This window comes from Fukomys damarensis, unplaced genomic scaffold, assembly GCF_012274545.1.
Source record: "Fukomys damarensis isolate Sample0158 unplaced genomic scaffold, DMR_v1.0_HiC HiC_scaffold_38, whole genome shotgun sequence".
Lineage (NCBI taxonomy): Eukaryota > Metazoa > Chordata > Mammalia > Rodentia > Bathyergidae > Fukomys > Fukomys damarensis.
This window is the reverse complement of record NW_022900950.1, coordinates 39,386,208-39,410,685: the sequence shown is the minus strand read 5'-3', so window position 1 is coordinate 39,410,685 and position 24,478 is coordinate 39,386,208. Positions and strand designations below refer to the sequence as shown.

Below are 24,478 nucleotides of genomic sequence, written 5' to 3'. Positions count from 1 at the left end.
TTTTTTTTTTTTTTTTTTTTTTTTTTTTGGTACCAGGGATCAAACTTGGGTCCTTGTGCTTTCAAGAAGGTGGCAGAATCACTGAGCTAAATCCCCCGTACTCGAAACACACTTTTAATACGTGGCCTCTTAATCTGTCTATAATCAACTCACCTTATTGTTGTAACCACATAACTGGGAAATTCCATTTAATTCACCATCCTGAAGATTTTAAAACATTTTTTTGTAATTTTATTCTTAAACTCATTTCCATTGCATACATTTGGATCCATATCATTGGCTTCCATCTGTATAAAAGCTCGGTAAAAGCTAGATTCCTGTGGCTTAGCAGCAGAAATGAAAAGTGCAGTGCATGTGATGTAGTGGTTTATTGTGATTATTGAGTGTGCACTGTGTCCTTTGACACTAACCATTTCCTTAAGTTTGGCACTACTGGCTTAGAAATGTTGACACACCTTAGGAAACAGTAACAGTATAACTGAACCCTTCCTCCCACACCCGTCTCAAAGGAGGGTGCTGTGGCTGGCTGAGGGAAGGATGGACCCCAGGAACTGAGAGTCCTGATTTTAACACTTCAGTGTGATTTGGGGAAAGTTAGTTGACTTTAATTGTGCCTTCCATTTTTTTTTTTCTATGAAATGAGACAACTATAAAGACCCAAAGAGTCCAGGAAGCTCCTGAAATAATTGTACACCTTGAAAATATCTCGTCATCTCTGAGTTCTCCAACAACTCTTACAAGACAGGCTCTCACACTGACCTGAAATCTAGACACTGTATCTGCTTCTTGGAAGTCCTCATAACGACCCTGAGGACCTTTCAGAAAATGGTTACTACTGCCCTCATGGATAGAGAACATCAAGAAAGGCTGTGGCAGGAAGGAGGGCAGAAAGTCACACCTGTCTACACCTGCTGTGTCACCTCCAAGAAGAGAGGAGCAACTAAGCAACTAAGTGAAGCATGACAGTAGCAATGGCACTATTTTTGGTGCAAGTACAACAATTTAGACAGCTCAAGATGTGTTTGTGCTAGCGTATTTGTTGTCCTTGCAGGTGGTCTGCATAAACAATTGCATATTTCTTTGTTTTAAAAACAGAAAAGAGCATTTCACAAAATATTCATGCCACTGTGGGAGATCCGTGGGGTAAGAATCTAAAATGATTCAATTCATCAGAAATTAAATTTTATTGTAAAAAATACTTTCTCTTTGCAGGTCGACTGCTAGGGAGTATGCTCTGAAAATTATCAAGAAAAGCAAATGTCGAGGCAAAGTATGTATAATGTTTATTCTTATGAAAAATGGGTTCTGAAGGTAGAAATGAGAATCAGCTGCAAATAAACATAATCTCATCTTCAGAGTTGCATTTTGGTAAAATAGAATGCTATACACTGGTTAGAATATAACTTTGTAAATACTCTTGGAAGAAAAGTTAATTGGAATGATTTCTTTTCTATGTTTTACTTGCCTTATTTTTGTGCTCTAATAATCTGGATTTCATTATCTAAGGACCTTCGATATCCTTTAACAATTCTAGGCTACCAAAATGTCATTATTTACCAAAATATATCTCTTGATCCTTAGACCAGTATAGTCACATTATTTTAAGCTAGTGACTCATATGTTTTGTATATTTCCCTTGGACAGGAGCACATGATCCAGAATGAAGTATCTATTTTACGAAGAGTGAAGCACCCCAATATTGTTCTTCTGATTGAGGAGATGGATGTGCCAACTGAGCTGTATCTTGTCATGGAATTAGTAAAGGTGTGTATTTTGGAAAAGAGATGCATTTCCTATATCACATCATACCTTTCTGAGTCATATCACTCTTTTATTTATTTCCTCCCACCAGTATCCAGCCTGTCATTTCTTTATATCGGAACAGTGATTAACAATATTTAAGGAAAGGCTGGGGATGCTCCTCATCAACACACCACTTGCCTAGCATGCAGCAGGCCCTGGGGAATCCCCAGGACTGAAGAAAATTAGCAGTGATGGAACTGTACTAGAAGGACATACAACCTGGCCTTGGACCATGTAGCTCCTCAACCTTGGGTATTTTTCCCTGTGTCTCACTTCCACCACCTGTATAATACAGAAAGTATTAAATACCAATACAATTTTTGTCATTGTTGTAGTAGAATATTGTTCATTTTTCTATGAACTATACCCAGAGGTTTCAACAATTTTGTGAAAAATGGGCTTTAAACTTTTAGTCACCAACAAAATAAAAAAATAACAGGTATAATAATGATGTAAATAGACTACTTCCTTTCAGTGAAAATTGAAATCTCATCATGTTACATAAAATGACCTTGTTACCCTATGAAAACAGAGAATATTGATCAGCCAGGTGTTGGTAATGGCTGAATGTTCTCATTACTTTTGTATATTTGAAATTATCAGTAATTAGAAGTTTTTAAAACTGGAATGTTTCATTTTTATGAGGTTATTTTTTTCTCAAAGCTCTGCTAGTATGCTAACCTTCTGGAAGCCTTAGGTAATTTCTGCTTTGGTTGTAAGGTATTGTAAATTACTTACACTCCCTTCTGGATTAACTCTGCACTGGCAGCCAGGGTCCGGGCTTGAGGAGCCACTTTTGAGTCTCATTCTTTTCAAGAGTTGCTTGACTTTAGATGTGCTGGTTTTTTAAAAACTTGGTGGCTACTTATTTAATTATATTTTCCCCTTTTTTCTTCACCAAGTTATGACCTGTTTCTTCTGAAAGAGTGAAGGCTGGTTAGTTAGTAATAACCCAAGAGTATGGCCATGTTTGAGGCTGACAAAATTATTGTCGTGTTTGAGGCTGAGAATGATAAAAACATGACAGTATCATTGTGATAAAACTGTGAAATTATTATTCCAACAAGCACAGGTCAATTTTATTTATTTGGACCAACATATTGGTATTTATTATCGAATTATCTTTTTAACAACCTTGTCAATTATATCTTCTCAGGCACCAAGAATAGCATCTTTATCATGACATTATTTTTTATACCAATAGCTCAAACCGTATCTATTCTCCCTCCATGTGCATACTGATTAGGTCACTGATGCTGATTGGTTTTTGGAGATCTGAAACTAAATCAAATTTAGAGATGAGGGATGAAAGAGGCAAAGGCTCAAGCGTTTATAGCACATTTTGTGGGAAATCAGTCTGATTGTCAAGCATATGCTGGTCAGGTGACTATAGTAAGGTCTCCATTGCACTTAGTAGCCTTTGTGATTTTCTCAATGACCAAGACATCCTAACAAGGTCACGGAGGGTCTTTAGTGAAGCATTGAGCACAGTTGTGCTACCAAACAATGCCAGACTCAGAATTGCCCTGGTGTGGAGTCTTCCTGGGAAGTACAGGCCAACCGCAACCTTGATTTGAACGTTCCCCTGAGAAACTTGAGCGGGCATTCATTCTTCTCCAACCCTGAGGGCCAGTGGAATATCCAGGAGAGGCCTGGGCTCTGGGAAGCAGTGAGGTAGCAGTTATTAAGAGTGAAATTCCAATAGGAGTAGGACTTTAGATTTCTGCCCTCCGAGTGATCCTTGCACATAGCTCTTGTGTTCAGAGGAAGGGAGGTCTGGTGGAGGAGGCAGCGCTGCTGAGGGACTTGAGGAGCCGCAGAAGACTGCCGCAAAGGAGAGTGGGAAGGGCATCCCAGGAAGGGGACCCTGAGGGTGACAGAACCTTGGCCTGTTTCGAACCCCTGGCCAGAAATATCTTACTGTTCCCAGCCACTCAGTTCTCTGCTTGCTCCGACTGCCCCACCACCACCAAAATGGGTGGCTTGGTGAAAAGGGAAAAGGGCTTTATTCAAAGCTTGCCCCCAGGAAAGAAAGGGCCTCATACTGATTGCCACAGATAACTATATCATTGTGTTCACTTATACAAGGACCCTGTGTAGTAGGAAGAGAGGGAAAATGGAATACAGTAAGACAATAGATAATGAAATTTCTATACTATTTTATACCCAGGATATTCAAGATTTTTCCTCCTGGCCCCTTTTCTGGAGATTGGACTCCAACCTCCTAGAGCCAGCATCTGTATATTCTGTCCACTCCTGCTGGTTGAGGAGAGGAGAAGGTCATTCTTAGAAAAGCATTTTATCTCTAAAATAAAAATGCTAACTTTTAAGGACATTTGCCCTGCCTATTACACGACCTGGGGCATAAAGGTTATTGTCTTAGGAAGTGGCAGAACAGCTGAGTGTGGAGGAACATTCCTATAATTGCAACACATGGAGAGGCTGAGTCAGGAGGATCACAAGTTCAAATCCAGCCTGAACGATTTAGCAATTTAGCAAGATCCTGTCACAAAATAAAAAGCAAGGAAGGACTGAGAATGTAGCTCAGTGTCAAGGTCCTGCATTCAATCCCTAGAAGTGTGAAGAAGGAGCAGGAGAGGAGGAGGAGGAGGAGGAGGAGGAATATGAAATTAAACAAATTGAAATGAACTTTGGGAGCAAATCACAAAGAGCCTTTCCTCAGACGGTGGGGAGGAGTGGTGATTTTTTTTTCAACTTTGAGTGTATTGGTACATTTTAGGGATACAGTACAGTGGTGATTTTTTGAGAGAAATAAAGTATCACTAAGGGGAAAGTAAAGGTTGTGGTGCAGGATGCTTAGAATAAAGAAGCACAGAGCAGTGCCATTGGTAATGCCACAGGACAGCAATTCAGGACAATAGGGTCATACACTCTGAGTAATTAGATGTGAGATAGGCCAGAAGGATGTGTCTAAGAACTGCTTTAGAGACAGGGCTGGTAAGATTTCTTGACTGTTTTGTGGTGGAAGAAGAGATGACAGCATGTCTGACCTCCATGAGCAGGACAATTCCAGAGTCCTTAAGGGACCCACGTGCAGCCTCCCACATCCACCGTGCCACCACAAGGACGCTGTTCAGTATCCAGGTGAATACCCAGCCTCCTCCCATGGTAGGAGATGACGGACAAACCTGCCTTGCCTTTGAGAGAAACAGAAAATTGAGAGATAAAAAATTTGTTGGCAAACAAAACACAACTGCATGAGCTTAGTCTGAGAATTGTTACTGCTTAAGGCACAGTGAGAGAAGTTTGCGGAATAGAGATTGTAGAGGGGAACAGAAGGTCCAGTCCAGGTAGTGAGATCTAAACATCATTAACCTCCCAGGGCTATATTTTATTTTTGCTGTTTTAAGACAGAAAATTAAGTTCCACATCAAATAACAGACGAACATCTCTGAGATCACTGTCTGGTGCACTGTACGCAAGAGATGGGAACATTGTTAGTAAATCAGACCCAAATTCCCTGAAAGGGTTTCAAATAAAAGTAACCTAAACTGGAGGCCAAACTTGCTGTTTCACCAAGTAGCAAAATTAACAAGGAACAAGGGAGGCAAAACTTCAAATTAATAAGAGTCCTGGAAAACTCTCTCTGGTATTTCGCTACCTTCCCGCCCTCTCTTTCTCTCTCATCTTTGGTGTGATGGTTTCTGGTCCTTTTTTCCATTCCTTACAAAGAAGCCTATTACTGAAAAAGAAAACAGCACAGCTACTCCAAGAGAGCTAAATCTAGAGAAGCAAAGAGTGTGCGTGTGTGTGTGTGTGTGTGTGTGTGTGTGTGTGTGTGTGTGTGTGTGTAATTTCACACAAGGCAACAGAAGCTTAAGAGCACACTTTACAGCATTACCTGCTTGTCGTTGGGAGAGGTTGAGGGTTATGAATCTGCACTTCAGCTGGCAGTTGTGTGAGGCAAGCTGCACGTGCCAGAAGGTGGCCCACGCTTCACGAGGCCTCTGCCCTGGGGACCCAGCCCCCTCACCTCTTCTCAGGTGGGGGCTGTGGAGGTGGCCACGTGTCTGCAGTCAGAGAGTCATCCTGTTTCTTTCTCAGACTCTGGAGGAAATGCCATTCTTTCAGAGTGAGAAAAGGAAAGACCATGAAGTCTTTGGTCCTTTGAGAGGCAAGTGACAGGGAGAGCCTGCATCCATTCTTCATTTTCTCCGTGGTTTGTCAGTTCTCCCTGCAGGCAGCACCATCGCCCATCTGTTAACGTGCTGCCCTGCCTGCTGTTCTCTTCTCAGGGCGGAGACCTCTTCGATGCCATTACTTCCACTAACAAATACACGGAGCGCGATGCCAGTGGGATGCTGTACAACCTGGCCAGTGCCATCAAATACCTGCATAGCCTGAACATCGTCCACCGTGACATCAAGCCAGAGAACCTGCTGGTAAGAGGAATGCCAGCTTCAGGGCATCCTGAGTTCCAGACCTGTATGACTGAATGTAAATTCCCCCGTTGTCTTTCCTTTCCTTTCTTTTAAAACGGTTTACCTTAGAAAGCTCATTTCCAGCTCAGTAGCTCCTGGGAAATTAATCTTTTAAGTTGATCTTTCAGTGTTCGTGTGCCGTTAAGAACACCGGACTTACTAGCAAATAAAGAGAACCAAGCACAAGAGTGGAAATAGAGCTTATTAGATCTAGTCAACGACCTAGTTTAGGACAAGATAGTGACCGGGGGCATTTACATGTACTTTAATTATTTACAGCACTTTTAGGTTATGAAGTTTTTTCCTGGAGGAAAAAAAAGGAAGCCCATTTGTACTTTCTTTTAGTCATCCTAGCTTTACATCTTAATGATATAATCTGAAACCTAAGAGAAATAAATCATAAGGGACTTTAAAGACACCAGCTCCTCAGCATAAAAATAACCATGGAAAAGATGGATTTTTAAAAAGCCTTCCCTTACTTTGGAACTATCTAGTTTGCTTTGAATTCCATTTTGCTAAGGAAACATTGAGTGTTCTCCACATTAGCAAATGAGGGTCCCTTTGTAGCCCAGTTACTAAGGGGTCAGATGAGAAAGAAGAAAAAAGTAAGACTGGGTAAAGGGAGTGGTCTCTCAGAAATATGGGAAGTAGCATGAATTTTACCAGCTGCTCAAGCTAGAACTTTAATTTTACATCAATATGTAAAACGTATAATATTCATAGCATGTACATACTATGTAGATATAAATGTAATGATAGTTTCATTATCCATCCCTGGGCATCACATGTAATATGAGATTTATGTTAGTTTACTCATCTCTTCAGTAATCTGAGGATTGAGGACCCTCTAACACTGTATTTCTCCAAGGGTGGTCCAAAGACTCCCTCCATCAGAATTACTCCCAGATGCCTGTTACAAATGCAAATTTCTGGCTGGATGTGATGGATTGCATGCCTGTAATCCCAGCAGGCTGAGGCAGGAGGATTGCCATGAGTTCGAGGTCCACCTGGGCTATATAGTGAGTTCAAAGCCAACCTGAACTTCATAGTGAGACCCTGTCTCAACAAACAAACAAATTTCTGGACTCCTGTGTACCTCTACCAAATCAGAAATTGGTGTCTGGTGACAGGGTATAGAAATCCACATTGCACATAGCTCCTGCAGGTGATCTGAATACATGCTCAGGTTTAAAGAGGATGAGCACCTTAACTTCTACCTCATGAATCAGAGCTGATAAAATCTGCTGCAATCGAGAACCACTTACAAGCTCAGCCGTGTGCTGAGTGCTTTATGGTCATTATCTTGTTTAATCCTTACAACCACCAGTATGGGGTAAATTCTTTGACTGTCCCATTTCACAGATAAAGACACTGGGTGACTAGAAGGTAGCTATCCTACCCAAGTTTGTGACAGTTTGGAAGTAGAAAAGTCAAGATCTCAATCTGGTTCTGACCTACTCCAAAGCCACTGAACTACATTTGTGGGAAGGTTAACTGAATGCGTGCTATGTCAGGTCCTGTGCTAGGAAACAGGGGAGATGCATTCCTTCGTGAATTTGACATGCAGGAAGAAAAGATAGGCATTCAAGTAATTAGTTCTTTGCAATTACGTAGCTACTGGCTACAGTTAGTGAAGGCATCCGAGGTCAAATGATGGAGTTCTGACTTAATTGCACCTCAAATTCCACATTTCTGCAGCAGCCTAAACATTCTCTTCTGCATAGTTGCCTCCTTAAACTGCAGCAATTTTCTGTCAACTACATTCATTATTCCTGTGACCTGAGTTATGTAGGATTCTCCCTTGAGAACAGACTTACAAGTGGACCCTTGTTTAATAACTTCTCTAAGCTCCAAAATTGAAGTGATTGAAAATTAAAAGCCCACTTCCCTTCCCTTTTTTTATTTTCCGTTCAGTTTTGGGCACCTATTGTTTATTTGCTCCACACCATAGCATTATCTATTTCTGTAAATGCCTTCAATGATTACATAGCAGTGTACTTTTACTAAAATTACCATTTGCAGGACCCTTTTAAATTCTGTGCACATTGGAACTTATCTTACTTTAAATTAACCAAAAAGAAAAGATGTTCTCTCCTTTTTCCCCGCTTTTCTAATTTAAGAATCTGAAATATATACAGAAACAATTATAGTCATTCATAATATAAGTTTAAAATACCACATGGAATCTACCAAGTCTATTCTCCATTATAGTGATTTTTTTTATTATAGGGGACAGATGTTGGCTAATTTTGCAGGAATAACTCTATCACAGAATAAAAAAATGTAATACATGTAACAAAATCAGAATGACATCATTAATTGCACGTGAAATCTCTGTTACTTTGCAATTCTGTAAAACTTTCTGTGGAAATACAAGAGTACTATCAGAAGAGGTGCACCTTCACGTACTGAAGACTTAGAACCAGGTGGACAAAGTTCAAAGCTAAGTGCTTCATTCATCCACTGGCAGGTCTCGTGACTGAATGAGTTACTGAGCTCCTTGTAAGCCTCCTGTAAGGGTATTTTATGAAGACAAAAAGATACATGGCTATTAGTTCTTTTTCTTTTTTGCCCCTGATAACAAAAATTACATTATCCCTAAAATAAAACTGCTTCACAGTAACATTGTATATAATAAAAATTTTTATTTCTTTTTTGACATTGCTTTCACTCTTGCATGGATTTACTTCTGTGTAACAAATTCTGAATTCATTTGTTTACTACATAAATAAAAAGGCCTAGCTGCACATTTTGCTTTACTGCTTCATTTTGCAGATCTGACAATTTTCGTCTAAATTGTTAGATTTCTAACAAGGTTTTGTCTAGTTACATGTTTAATACTTGTGAATGTATTTTTTAATATATGTCTAATTCAGCTGCAGGTTTCAGTAAGTATATATAGAGAATTTCTAGCATTTTTATTTTAATGCTTATAGCATAATATAAAAATGTAGCTTAGCTTTAAAGATCGATACTGATCATATGAATGTTTTATTTAAGTTCGTGGTCAGGTCAAAGTATTTTAATAAGAAAATATGATTTGACTTACAGTGATGTTTCAGCCCTATTCTAGGTTAAAAACTGGTTATGAATTTATTATTCTGTCATTACTGAAGCTTTTCCTCCAAGTTAATCATTCCAATGCCTTTATGTGGTTCTTTTTGCTTTACTGTTATTGAGCCTGGTGCATAAAAATCATAGGGATGAATAGCAGGTGAATGGCAAAATAGATGAGATGTGCCCTGCAGTGAGGGAGTGCTGAGTCCTCACAGTACAGCAGGCAGAGCTGATGGGACAAGCCTGTGAGCCATTTCCCAACTCATCTGTTACTTGAAAGGATTACACTGCCCTCAGTACAAGCCTCGCTGAGTGCAGAGGAAAAGCATCCTGGTTCAGCAGGAGCACTTTTGCAGAGAGGGGGGTGGGAGAGAGGGAGAGAGGGAGAGTGGGAGAGAGAGAGAGGGAGAGGCATGAACGATAGGAATTTTGTTTTCTGCATATTTAATCCCGTCATATACAGGAGTTACCACTAGGTGGCAAGCTTGTGTCCTTGACCAGCAGTACCTTATTCTAGGGAACTGGCTGGGTGGGTCTTTAAAATATGTATACCCAGATGTCACCTCCTTATGAAATTTAATCTTTACTGGCAAAAATGTAACCTACATCACTATTTTTACTAGATTACAGAAGTAAATACTGTCATTGTCTTACAGTATAAAAATGTATGTTGAAAACTTTTTTTCTCCCAAATCCCCAGCAGGAGAAAGTAGTTTCCTGGAGAATCTGTCTCTTTTGTTCAGAAACTTTCTTTTAGAAAATGTAGAAAATTCTTCCTGAGTGTTTGTGCTTGCTCCAGGCTGCCCACAAAGTGACGTGTGTAGCTCGTGATCCTCCAGTCCCACCATGGGTATATGCCCACAGATGTTTTCCAGAGGGACAGAAACAGTTTGTGTTCTAACTCTCCTTAATTTCCTTTCAGGGAAACACCAAGCTCAAAGATAGTGAATTTCCTTCTGCCTTAAATCCAAGACTCTTAATCCCCAAATAAATCCATTTTGTGGTAGCATAGCTAACAGCGGTAGACAATGGGTACTGGAGTAGAGTTTATGCTCAGAACATACCTGGTCGATTTGCAGTCAGTCCCCTATAGAGCCCTCCTCCAGATGCATAAGGGATTGGCTCCAGGACTCCCTATGGAGACCCAAACCCATGATGCTCAAGTCACTTATGTAAAATGATATAGTGTTTGCATAGAACCTGTGTACAACCTCCCACACACTTTAAATGATTTCCTGATGATTTTTCATACTTCATGTAGTATAAATACTATACAAATGGTTATTACACTGAATTTTTAAAGAAACATTCAAGAAAAAGGCCTGTACAGGTTCAATACAAGCACAACTTTTTCTTAAATATTTCCAGTATTTTCTGAAGTTTTTCCAGTATTTCCTCCAGATACAGAAGGACAACTGTATTATGCATGTAAGCCAGGAGAGTGCTGATTAATGGACTGGGGAGTGCCCAAACAAAGAGAGTAATGATCCTCCACGAGTCTACCACTGGCCCTCCCTAATTGTCATTGCCTATGACTTGAGATGAAAATATATTACACCAAATGACAGAATTATCTCTGGCTCCAAAATCAGTAATGTGAAATCTAACAAGACATAAACATAAATCCCTATGGACTAAGTGGTTTTGGCATAGTTGATTTATTGATGATTGCAGAAAAGAGTAATGGGAAAATTTGACCTGACTGTAGGTCAAAAGGCGGTGAGTTGAGAATAAGTTCAGTGTGAGTCTCGGTGGGACAAGGCTGCTAAAAATATTAAGATGCCCTTAGACTTCTTTCACTAAAAGAGTGTCACCATCGACAGAATCCTTTGCCTTGTCATTTCACACTACACTGTGTGATTGTAACCTGCTGCATCATGTCAGGGACCTGTGGCTCACCCTGAAAAGAGATGGGCCACATGGGACAGGTGGCATTTGTCATATATACGAAAGGCTGCCAGTGGAAGGTGAGAGAACTTTTGTATGCTGCATCAAAGAGCACTAAACTATAACTAAAGCTGAGCATGGCAGTACACACTGCTACTCCTGATACTTGGGCGGGGGTGGCAGGAAGATTGCAAGTTCAAGCACAGCCTTATTAAGATTGTCCAAAAAAAGCAAAAATAACCCACATAAACAAAGAGAAAGCATTAATATGTAAGAGATTTTGTAATGGATGAGAGGTTTTTTTTAAGCTATACCTCTTTGAAAATAAACTGGCCTTGATCTTAGGTAAGAAGTCATTGTAAGTGTCCAAGCAGAAACTCGATCTTTTTTTCCCTCATTGAGTTTATTGGTACTTTTTTTTTTTTTTAGTGTGTGTGGGGGGGACAGGGGATTGAAGTCAGGACCTTGCACTTGCAAAGCAGGTGGCAGAACCACTGAGCTATATCCCCAACCCTGGTACTTTTTAGGTATACAGTACAGTTACATTTATCATTTGGATCTTGTACCTTTACATGAAAGATCTTGGTTCTCATTTTTTCCCCATATCCCTGCCCTCCCTTCACTGAATCTTTTTTCATTTGTTTTTGTTTTTTGTTTGCAGTGCAGGGGATCAAACCCAGGAACTTGAACATGTTAGGCCATTGCTCTACCACCAAGCTATATCACCAACTAAAATGATTCTTTTTTAATAGATGTTCAGAAAAAACATTCTGCTCTTTGAATTCAGATGAAAGTAGAGGAAAAAAAAACATTTCCCCATTATTTAGTACAGTAATATGCCATTTTCAGCACCAGCAATTTACTAAGGCTCTTGTTGAAGGACCTGTGATTTTCTGTTATTTTGAATGTACTGATAAATAGTCACTATCAATGGAATCCTTGGCTTTTGCATGCCATACTACACCACTTAGTAGAATCTTTCTAATAGTCAATTAAATAATAGCCAAAGATTTAAAGAATATGTATATCCTCTGGCCAAGTAATTCCACTTCTAGGAATGAAACCTAGGGGGAAAAATCAGGTACCTGTATAGGGTTGTGTGTTTGCATAGAGGTGTTCATTGTAGTGTTGTGTTTTTTTAATTATTATTGTACAAAGTCTCAGTATGTATTAAAGCAATTTACCTCAGAATACTAATTAGTTAAATAATGACACTCTGATGTGACAGGACATTCTGATTAGAATCATAGATGGTGACATATCTGAGTTCAATTTCTGTCTGTAATTTATTAGCTGTGTAACATTGGGAAAGTCACATAATGTGTCTGATCTTTAATTTTTCCATCTCTAGGAAGTACCAGCAAGAGTATTTAATTAGTAGGATTGTTGAAGGGTCAAATGGGCCAAACCACATGAAGTCCTTGTCATGTCTGGCATATCCTGTGTGCTCAGTAAATGGCTCTGTTAGTAGTTGTTTGGGGATTATTAATATGGCATAGCCACATAATAGAATATCCAGAAGCCACTGAAAATAATTGTATTATTTATTCTCATTCCTTTGTGAAAATATTCAGGATTTATTATCCAGTGAGGGGGAAAAAACAGAAAAGAAAAAGATAATTCTTGGAAGTCCATAGTCCATGTTGTTAATGGTGGTTATTTCTGGGTATCAAGATTGTGAGAGAGCTAATTTCCTTTTCTTTATAATGATCTGTCTTTTCTAACTTTTCTGCAATGACATTATTGGATGTTAATTGTATGACAAAACATACTTTAAATTTTTAAATTTGCAATGATATTGAGTTCCCACAGTTTTGGCAAAATCCTAGATTACAATTCCAAGCAGGATCCGGAAGGTCTGTTTTGAGTATCTTACTGCAGCTGCATGGAACTCCATTTTAGATACTTTCATGACTATTTCAAATTAAGGACGAGAATCGAGTTTCCTGGAGTTTCCATTTACTTCTCCATCCTCTCAGATATCTCCAGTGTAATACTTGGAAAGTGATTTTATTTCTTCCTTTAATATTATTACCACTCTTTTGGCTCACTCCTTTCTGGTTCTATGCAAGTTTTATTGTTTTCATCATTTTACATAACTCGATATGATAAGTATTTGACATGTGTATATAAAGTGTTTTCTATTAGAGTTTATTTTTTCCAAGAGGTCTAATTAAAAAATGTATGACCATAAGTTATCTTTAAAATAACTCCTGCTTAAATGTTGTTATACTTCATTTCTTAAAGATTAAAGATTTAAATTTAATCCATTTGCCTTAGAAAGCATCATAACAACCATATTACATGGTTGGAAGAAAATCAATGTCTTTTTAAAGAAATACCATAAATGTCAAAAAGTAAATTGACCTTTTTTCATGCCTTTGTCAATTTCACACCACTTTTATTGAATTTTATTTGGTGAAGTAATTTTTAGTACCTATTGACCTTCTCTGTGAAAACTATTTCAGTGGTTACTAATGATTCATTAGTGAACTTTTCAACAAGGCTATCCTTGAATTTGTAGCAACATAGAGAATTATGTTTGGTCCAACACATCTGTTGTACTTGTCAGGTTTTAGTTCTCAATTATGGGAATGTCAGAAACCGTTTGACTGGGTTAGGGTTATCCGTGAATTTTCATATTACTTTATGGCCAACGGCTGCATTTTATGACTATATATTAAATGTTTCATTTTTTTCAAATAACTTTTTCCAATGTTCTCAATTTCCCATCCAAAGGATGTTAGTCATTTGCCCAGACATCTACTGTTCAGTAAGTTACAGCTAGTGCAAAGCCCAAAATAAATAAGATACAAAAATAAAACCCTTTTAAAAAAACCAGTGTGCCCAAAACTACATTCTTGACCTTTCACTCTATCTCCTCTTGGTATACCATACCTTCAGCTTTTAATTGGAACTTTTGTCATTATTGTTGCCATTTAACACATTTAGTCTGTCAAATCATGGGATGTCTTTATAGCCATATAATAAACCCTAGAGAACAACTTCTCTGACTGTAACCATCTGCAATGATCACAAGAGTAGCTTACAAAATACTGACAGTCTTTATGGTAATAGGATACATATGGCAACCCACAATTATGTGTAGCTGCATTCAATTAGTGTTGTACAATTACATAGTTTTATTGCTTAGTTAAAACAGTGAAAGCACTACATACTGAGTAATTTGCACTAATTCTCATCTCTTTAATAGCCCCTCGGTGTTTAGAGTGTGAGGGAATGTCGATAGCATTTAAAGGACCTGGGATGAACATTAAATTATATCTCAGGTTGTGAACACTCCTTGACTGACAATTAATGTACTCCCACTTCACGTGTGGGTCATGTTTTATAGAGGCTTTAAAATACAGTTTTAGCAAAAAGTTCTTCTTACACTAGAACCCCATTCATGGGATGTCCAAGTCTCTGCTTGTAGCCTGCTAATGTCCTTTCTGGAAGATGGTCAGGTTGAGGAGAAATGCTGAGGAACAGAGTCAGATGGATTTCAAGAGTAGAAACCAGGGATTTAACACTTTAAAGGGGAATTTGTGAGAAGCCTTTCTGATTTCTAACTTTTAATTAAAAACTTGCTTCAAAGTGAATTTATAGCTGCCAATTTGGGAAAATGTTGAGATAGTTTTATGACTGACTCTGTGCTTGTGTGCGTGTGTGCGTGTGTGTGTGTGTGTGTGTGTGTGCATGTGTCTGAAACACATGTACTGAGAAATCTGTGACTTTTAACAAAGTTTTGATTACATTTACAATGTTCTCATTCATGCCTCCCTGGCCTGGCTCTGCAAGAGATAAGAGTGAGTGTAGCTAGGGTTGTAGCAGCTACTAATGGTGAGCAAGTCCTAGTTGTAAGAGGACTCATTATGCCACTTAGGAAAGGGCCTCTCTCCGACTGGTGGAGAAGAAATACTGAACTATATTCTTCGCCGTCCTTCTCCCAAAGTGTTGACAGAAAAAAACCCCAAAGTAACCTTGTTTCCTGCTCTGCCTGACAATATGTTAAACAATTCCAAATTCGAGGCCTGGACATTTACTCACCTGCAAAAACATTTTGTTGAAGCTTTGCTAATGTACTGTGTCTTGAAATGTTTTCAATTACAAGTAATAGGCCTTTGCCTCTAAGTTCTCTTTGTCTCTCCTAAATACCACTTGAACCTCCTTATATTCATGAAAATTCTACTCTGCAATTTTCAAAACAAAAACAGAAGATTGTGCACATGACTGAAAGATAGATTTTAAAAAGAAATATTAAAACTACAAATGCAATGTATTTTAGTTAAATAGTTTTTACTTTTTTAGAAGCATTATTGTTTTGGATAATCATTTTCTTTGTTCTAAGTAGATTTTCTAGGGTTTTCTTTTTCTTTTGTTGGGGGATACTGAAGATCGAATGCAGGGCTTTGATTTTTTCTTAGTGATTGCAACTTTGAAAATTGCTTACCTATCTTAAATATAATTAGTATGTGGCTAATTAGTATGTTAGATGGAATTCCTGTTAAACTACAGATGCTCAAAAGCCAAACACTTGCTGCATGTAAGAGACTTACAGGTCATAGTCAGAACTATAATGGGATTTACTGACTAGATCCTCAAACATCTGATTTTGAAAAGCTTTTTTTAAAAAGTTAGGTGATATAGAAATTGTATTTAGAAAAAAAAAAACCTAGAAAATTTATTCATAGAGTTGAATAGGCCAAAATCTGCACAGCCTCACTCACAAAGCACACATCATGAATTTTTGAACCTACAAAACATCAATGCAAGAGGTTATTTTGAATTTTAGAAAGTTGTTGATAGATATTTGATGCATGCCTGTAATCTCAGCACTCAGGAGGCTGAGGCAGGAGGATTGGCATAAGTTTGAGGCCAGCCTGGGCTGAAATACACAACAGGATGCTGTCTCATAAAGAAAGAAAAAGCAGAGAGAGACAGAGGGAGAGAGAGAGAGAGAGAGAGAGGAGATAACAAAAGCTATTGAAGTGGAATTAAAGAAGTAAACAATTTTACTCACAGAAATAAACTAAACAATCTACTAGACATTTGCCTCTCATATCTCTTCTCATGAAAACATTTGCTTATTGTTTAGACGACCAGAATGGCTGGCATGATGGGGCTACAGTTCTCAGGCTTGAGAACATTTAGGCTCTGAAATGTCAAAGACCTACCGCAAACCATTTTATGATGACCAGGATTGCACTGATGCTTCATTAAGTAGGAGAACAGTGTCCACCTCGAATTGCTACTGTCACATGGCTGCCTTTGCCCTAACCACCCAAGCGCAGGTCACCCCACAAGTCTTTGGATGCTTGTCCCAGGGAAGCCCAGACTTGATTATGATGCAGATCCTTACGAAAAAGACTTCAAATTCGAAGTGTGGACAAGATGTAAAGAAATAATTTCTGTCCAGAAAAACAGGCTCTTCAGAGAGGAGGATCTAATTGCCTGCCACTGCCAAAACAGTTGGATCCAAATGGTCATTGCTAATACTGCAGCCCAGCTGGCCAAACATCTGCACTTTGTGCTGCAAGAGAATGCAGTTAATCGACTTTTTCCAAGGGAAGGCAGATGTGTGGTATAAATGGTAGTGGTACTCCTGATGTGTGGAGATGTGTCCTTCTGTGCAAGAAATTCTGACTGCTTCAGCAAATAACAGATGATCATAGAGTGATAACAGAAGAACATCAAGCCTCAATCTGCTGGATGATTTTTTTTGATGTATAGGGAAAACTTTACCATTCCCTGAAGACATCTCCTGAAGATTGCTCTTGCTGGAAGTACTAGAAATTTATTGCAGTTTTCTTTATTTTGTGTATTCCAACAGAGGGAACTGAAAAAGAATTGTGAAGGAACTTTGATCCTCCCTTTGAAATCAATGAAGTTGTGTGGGATAGTGTTTAGAGTGTCTCCATTTGGTTTGCTCATGGGCTAGAATTAAAGCAGTATAAATACTTGCCTGGAGTGACAGGCATCTTTTTTTATTTGTTGAGTGAAAGACAGGAAATTTTTACTGCCTTAATAAGGTAACCCGGACAGGATGCTGACTCTGCACGTGATAAATCTCTCCAAATTGCTACAGGTGAAATGAAATGTTAATATCCCTTTCAATTATTAATAAAAATGTATATAGATCTTGTTGGAAATGTGGGGCACTGAAAATGAAGTGTTTCAGCATGGGTGTAGATTTTTTTGGTTCACTCACTGAAAGACTATTCATATGTTGGAAGGACGAAGTCATTTTCATAAATCGAGGATGCTCCAAAAGATACTTTCTGTGCTTCATTTTATTATATAAATCAATTTTAGTTGCAGAAAATAGCAAATACAGAGAAGAAAAAGGGGGAAAATATCTTCATAATCTTACCTCCTGGCCACAGAGATAATACTGTGCTCTTTCAGACTTTTGCACATTTTTTTTCTTTAATAGATATTTTATAATCTACTGTGGTCATTTGCCAAACAAAATTGTATCGGTAAATATAATCCCACATCACCATTTTAACTGTCGAGAGCATCTCATTGTAACAGTACCATAATTTACTTAACAAATTTCCATTTGCTAATTGTTCATATTTCCAATTTTGTAGTAATCTAAAAAAGGTATTCTTGTATGTATATCCTTGCATAATTGCTAGATTATTTTTTCATTTGTATTAAACATGTGTCCCTCATTTCTTCAAAGAAAAACCTTTGAGCTGTTGATTTTAAGGTGATGGTGATTTTCACTTTTCTTTTAGGTATATGAGCATCAAGATGGCAGCAAATCACTGAAGCTAGGTGACTTTGGACTGGCCACCATTGTTGATGGGCCCCTGTACACAGTCTGTGGCACCCCAACATATGTGGCTCCAGAAATCATTGCAGAAACTGGGTAAATGCTTCCCCCGTGTTTAGTGTTTTGGTTATAAAAGAGCCGGGCTGCTTCAAAAGTAATAAGCATAGTATTGTGCTGTTCTATCCAGACAGACTTAGCTATCAGATTTCTTTCAGACTTTCTTTAAAAAAAAAAAAATCTTTGACAGTGGGGGCCATTTTCTCTGCTTTCCCAATTAAATTGCTGATTACTGTTATCTTGTTTAAGGCTTTCATTTGGCCTATAAAAGGCAAAACAGAAGTTATTAACCTCAAAGTAAAAAGTGTTCGGACTAACAGAAATATACAGAAGTGGTGATTAACTCACTTTGTAAGATAAAAGAACCAGACTGCTGTGTGCAGTGATTATAGTCTCTGGTGGTTATGTCTCTCAGCTGCCTTTATCCAGTTCTGGTCCCCTTTTGATCCTCTTGGAGGTCCATTAGTTTCTTGTGGAATACAAACACTCTTAGGAATCAGAGGGCCACTGGGAATTTGCTGATTTCTATGTGCAGATTCAGATCAATGAAAGTGTCTATCCAGCAATGGAGAAGAAGAAAATGTGAGAGCACCTATTACTTACTAGTAGCACCTACTATATGACAGGTCTTAAGCTTGATTACTGAATTCCTGGTCTTCCAATAAATCCTATTCACATTGTGCACATGGGTACAATGAGATTTTGCAACTGATGGGTTAAGTACTCTGTAAGCTCATGACCAGTTAGTGGCTGAGTCAGTGTTTGAACTCGCTCAGGTTGAGAGAAAGTGTCTTTCAGTAAAACTGTTTTTTTCCAGAGCCATAGGCAGCCCTCTGAAGTGCTAAACTTCAACAGAAGTGTGGAGAGGGTGGGGTGGAAAGAAGAGCCAGCCCTAACTTCTCATGAGCAATTTTAATCCACACCTGGAGATCCAGATGGCATCCTCCATTGTGACCATCCAGAAATAGTTTTTCTGCTTGTACTATAGACCCATTGATTACAAAGAGCAGGAAGGACCCTGATAGGGAAATTCCTGGGAAGACATATGAGAGAATGAGGACTTTTTTAGTCATTGAATTTGGTGATTTGGGACCCTACATTAGTACCTCATCTGACTGCCTTCAGATGGTGCTGCTGGTTGATACCCACATATCCATTTCCCATGAGGACAGACTCAGCTTCCAGGATGGGGTGGGGTGGGTTGGAAGAGGATTTATTTAGGCTTTTGAAGACCTCTGTTGAAGACCTCTACCACTGACAAACTGAACTATTTTGAGCAAAATTGCCCCCTGAAACTCAGTTTTCTCTTCCATAAAATAAGCGATATTTGCCCTGTCCAACCTGCAAAGTTATTGGGAAAACAAAATAAGATAATGTATATCAGTGGTTATAAACCACAAAATGTTCTTCAAATAATTATTTCTAAAATTGATCTCAAATGTCCTTCCTATCTCAAAATTGATATGACTATAATAAACGTTTTTGCTGAAACTTCTCAATTACTGATACTTGGCTATGAGCCCAGGCACCCATTACTTTGATTTTTATTCATGTGCTTTATATAGTCTTTTTAAAAATCACTATTTTTTTTTATTCTTACCTTGAACTCTGTTTAGCTGTTGCATTTCAGCTAGTGATTGTTGTTAGCTTTAATGATTGTTGTTAGGTTTTTTATTTTATTCAATTTCATGTTGGATTTAGAATAGCAGAGTGTGCCCTATAATTTGTCCTGGCCTGACTTTGCTAACTCTAACATCACTTGTTTTTTCAGATATGGCCTCAAGGTGGACATCTGGGCAGCTGGTGTAATCACTTACATCCTGCTGTGTGGGTTCCCTCCGTTTCGTGGGTATGGGCAGCAATCTTTTATTCAACACCAACAAACCATTTCTCTATTTTCTGAATGATTCATGTGCTCTTTTGACATAAAGGAGACATAGCAGGAAAAAAGAAAAAACATAAGAATTTCACTTGCAGTGCCTGTTCTTTTTTCCATGTTGCACATGCTAATTTATATGCCTTCCACAAATCTTCTGGATATAATTTAAAAAGTCATTCTTTCTTAACTGACCAAAACAGTTACATACTGATACATTCAATTACTTTAAAGACACACATTTTACACTTTTATAGGAAAAGGAAGGGCTCTGATGCTTAAGAATGACAAGCTGACATTTCAGTGCTGTTTTTCCTTGTGGTTCATCTACACAGAAGTGGTGATGACCAGGAGGTGCTTTTTGATCAGATCTTGATGGGGCAAGTGGACTTTCCTTCTCCATACTGGGACAATGTTTCTGATTCTGCAAAGGTAGGTTTCCAGGGCTTTCCTCTTCCATATGTACTTGTATCATATCTCCAAGAACTGACTTAAATTTTTGGAAATTTATTGTTGGAAAATAATGATCTTTTCGTCACTCAATGTGTATGACGTTCCTCTTGCTGTCTTGAGTACAAGTTTAACTTAAAACTCTACCCCTTAGATCCAATCATTTTGCATAGAAAATGATGAGTATTAAGCTCAAGGCCCTTATTTTATTCCACTGTTCAGCAGCCCACATCTGGACTTTGGACAGTGTAGAGAATTGAGTGACATTTCAGAGGAAAGGTCTAAAGTGAGAGGAGCTTTGATATGGCTGAGTGAACCAGGATGGGCGGGGGGCATTTTCCCCTGTAAGCAGGTATAGGAAACTGCCCGACTCTGAATGCTCTCACCCTGTAACCTGAGAGTTCACACTCACTGAGAGATAGGACCATCTTCTTTATCCCCACAGCAGCACCTGGGAAAGGGCATCGCATGATCGCTACTTTAATAAGTCTTGGTCCAAGTTAGAATATGAATGAGCAAAGCTAAAGTAGACTCTGGTACCCAGAGCCTGTGTATGTCAGGAACTGGATAACACATTTTTAGCCATTTGAGTTTTTACATGACGACTCCTAATTCAAAGGGGACGACCATACAACAAACTCATTATGAAGACCTAAGCTGTGTCTTCCTGGTCCGAAACCACTTTCAAGTCGTGAGAAACTTCACTTATTTCAAAACCATCAAATAATTTATCCTTTAATACTTCTGTTTTCTTGGTATTGATGAACCTAGAAAGTTTTGAATCTGGAAAACTTTTTATAGAATTTATTTAAGTAATAGTTTTATTTTTCTATCAACTACAAACTGTACATAGTTATCATTCCAATGGCTCATCATTCCTTTCCATTTTGAAGGTGTTATTCAGGTAGTCACAGGTAAGTGGAGTTGACATAGTCAAGATTTAGAGTTTAAAAGTGCTTTTCTAAATTAACAGCATGCCTTCGTGTTTTTCACTTCGAAGTCAGATAAATGTAGTCTTATGTTGCCCTTCTCAGGAGCTCATTACCATGATGCTATTGGTCAATGTGGATCAGCGATTTTCAGCTGTGCAGGTCCTTGAGCATCCTTGGGTTAATGTAAGTTACTTCCTCTCTTCCTGGAAGCATGCCTAACATTCCTTTTGAAAGGGGGTGCAGCTTTTCTCTTGATAACACCTCCTTTTTTATTTTATTTTATTCATTTGTTTATTTTTGGTACCGGGGATCGAACTCGGGACCTTGCCCTTGTGAGGCAGGCAGCGGCACCACTGAGCTAAATCACTGGCCCAAGCACCTTCTGCTTTAAAGTGTGGTCTTCAGATTTGTTCCTTCCTGCAAATGTGCAAGCCGTGTGCCATGAGGGCATCTGGTGTGTGCGTTTCATCTGATCCCCATTGAACAACCTTCTTACAAGGCAAGCATGTGTGATCCTTACTCCTGCCTTACACCCTCATGTTTGTGGTCCAGACTGAGGCTGAATAACTGTCAATCAGACAGCAGATCATCTAAGCCAGGCCTGCGTTTGTGTCATTCCATTCAAAAGGTACAGGTGACGTTGGAGTTTCTCCATGCACCTCAGAGCACTGTGCTCACAGATTACCTAGAGAGCTCCTTGAAAGGCATATTTTCCTGCAGTAGGTTCAAGGCGCTGCATTTCCAAAAGCTCCTAAATACTGCTTTTGTGGCTGTGCTTTCAATACCGGTTCTAATGATATTTCTTTAGCTATAATAGAATTCTTCAGAGGGCCAAGGATTTAGCTTAGGGGCACTGCACCTGCCTCACAAGTGCAAGGTCCTGAGTTCAATCCCCGGTACCAGGAAAAAAAAAAAAAAAGAATTCTCCAGAGCAGTTATTATTTTTTAACCTTTTATCTCTCTGCAACTGATTGATATGACTTGTTTTGATGAATAATAATAGAAGTTAACACCCACTGAGTGCTAAACTTCTGGAGACCATAACAGCTTTATAACTCTCTAGCCTAGTTACTGTTGTAATCCCTGTCAACAGATGAGGAAGTTCCATGGCTAGGTTGTCTGGTTTTCACTGCCAAAATATAAGACAGGTGGTGTGGATACAGATATGGACACAGAAATGGACAACCATAAAACTATGAGTTCATTTTTCACCAGCCTCCTTCCTACACTGAATAATCTGGCTATAAATTGAGGACAACAAAAGGCTTTCTTTATCTGAATTGTCACCTTGGTGAGTAGTAAGGAGGTTTCTTTTCACAATAACTAATTATGGAGGAGAGGTGTGATTGAAAGCACAGTCAGCAGGTGAGGTGACTACATGTACAGCGACAAGAGACTGGAATCTTGTTCATGCTCTACCACTTGTGGTCATAAGCCTAGGTTCTAGTACTTCACATGTCTGAACATGATTTTTTTTGTAGAGAAATTATTCTTTATCTTCATTAAATTTATTGGTACATATTAGGTATATAACACAGTTGCATTCATCATTGGGATTGTGTACCTATATATGACTTATCAGGTTCTTATTTTTCCCCATTCCCCAGCCTTCCCCTCAGCCCCTCCACCCTTCCCTATTTACAAAGACATTGTTTCTATGTTTTTCCTTTTCACAAATGTTTTAGTGATTCTTCACACTCTACTGCAAGGTTCTATTTATATGGCCGGAGAGTAGAAAGGGACAGGAGCACATAGAACAGCTAAGATTTATTTTGTCTTTTCATATAACCAAGTGTCCCAACAGGTATACAGGTGGGCAAAGATGCTAACACCTCAGCCCCTGGGAGAGTGAGGCAGGGGAGAGCATGTCCAGGAGTGATCACTTTGAACTTCAGCAACCTTTGTATTTACCCTGGCATGCTAAGCAAAAAGGATCCTGTACTATGAAGTGAGAAAGTTGAGGAAGCATCTTTTTCATCCTAATAACAAACTTATAAATTAAGCAGAGTGAGTATCCATTTTCCGATAAGGAGACTAAGGCAATAGGGATGATTCACCCAAAGTAGCCAAGCTTCTCTGAGTCAGAATTCGAAGCCAGTTAGCCTCACCCCAGCTATGCAGAACACTGCCACCGCCATTCCTTTTTTAGAGATGAAGCACTTTGAAGGTAACAAAAGAGTACAATGTGGACATCAACATCACGTTGTTGTAATGATTATTAGCACAAGTCAGCAACCATTCAAACCAGCTGACCTCGATCTCATGCCTTTCCATTAGGTATGCAGAAGGGCAGAGGCATAAGCCACCTGCAGGCCTTCTTAATGCATTGGTCCATAAATTGTCATGTTGCATGTCAGGATTAGAAAGACTGAGACAGAGTGAGCATACAGAACAAGCTGGAAAATTTGAATTCAAAATGTGGCCTTCTAAAGCTCATAATGAGCTATAGAGGAAAGAGATTCATAAGTTGATAAACAGCCATTTTGGATTTCCAAATGGGTCTTATTTTCACTGCTTGCTAGACCTGCCCTCTAACAGTAGTGTGTGAGACAAGCAGAGAGTTAGGGCAGTGAGCAGAGAAGCTGGCCTCTGTGGGGAGGGTTCTGTAGAGGAGCAAGAGCTCAGCGCTGCGAAGTCTGGAAAGGAGTCCAGCCAGACGCAGATATCTGCTAGACGATAACTTTGTGCATATGATCAAATGTATCTAAATATTAGGGGTCTGCTCTATCAATAATAGCCCAACCCAGCTAGGGTAGAGAAAAAATTTAAGGTATTACCTTTGAAAAACTAAAATTGTTCATTTTCCCAACTAGGGCATATACATGTCAGCAATAACTTCCTGCCACTTCTGTGTACTTTGTGCACATTTTTACACATGGTCCCGTGGTGCTAGCAGTTTCCATGGCCCCTCTGGAATTTGAATTTCTATTGTCATGTCAGCTTTCCTCTCAGAGTCTCTAAAATTATTTTCTAAAATCAAGGATGACATTTGATTAATCACCTAGATGTTTTAAAATTAAAAACAAAATATTTTTATAGAATTCGAACATATTTTTACAATCTATAGTGGTGGTATATCCCTGTAGTCCCAGCACGCGGAAGCCCAAATGAGCTCTGTAATGAGGTCCTGTCTCAAAAAAAAAAAAAAGAAAAAAAAAAAATTTTGAAGAAGCTGGGTGGGGACAAATGC

The 24,478-nt window shown here is 38.8% G+C and overlaps 1 protein-coding gene across 3 annotated transcripts in view; it reads left to right on the top strand.

The window, feature by feature from the left end:
• Positions 1–24,478, top strand: part of Dclk1 (doublecortin like kinase 1) — a 336,493-nt gene that overhangs the window by 285,714 nt on the left and 26,301 nt on the right. For all 3 annotated transcript variants that reach the window (XM_010623927.1, XM_010623929.3, XM_010623928.2), the window contains 7 exons: positions 1,213–1,270; positions 1,645–1,764; positions 6,060–6,206; positions 17,936–18,069; positions 19,802–19,879; positions 20,242–20,338; positions 21,391–21,471. In XM_010623927.1, coding sequence (XP_010622229.1) covers positions 1,213–1,270; positions 1,645–1,764; positions 6,060–6,206; positions 17,936–18,069; positions 19,802–19,879; positions 20,242–20,338; positions 21,391–21,471 — 715 coding nt within the window. The remainder of the gene's footprint in view (positions 1–1,212; positions 1,271–1,644; positions 1,765–6,059; positions 6,207–17,935; positions 18,070–19,801; positions 19,880–20,241; positions 20,339–21,390; positions 21,472–24,478) is intronic.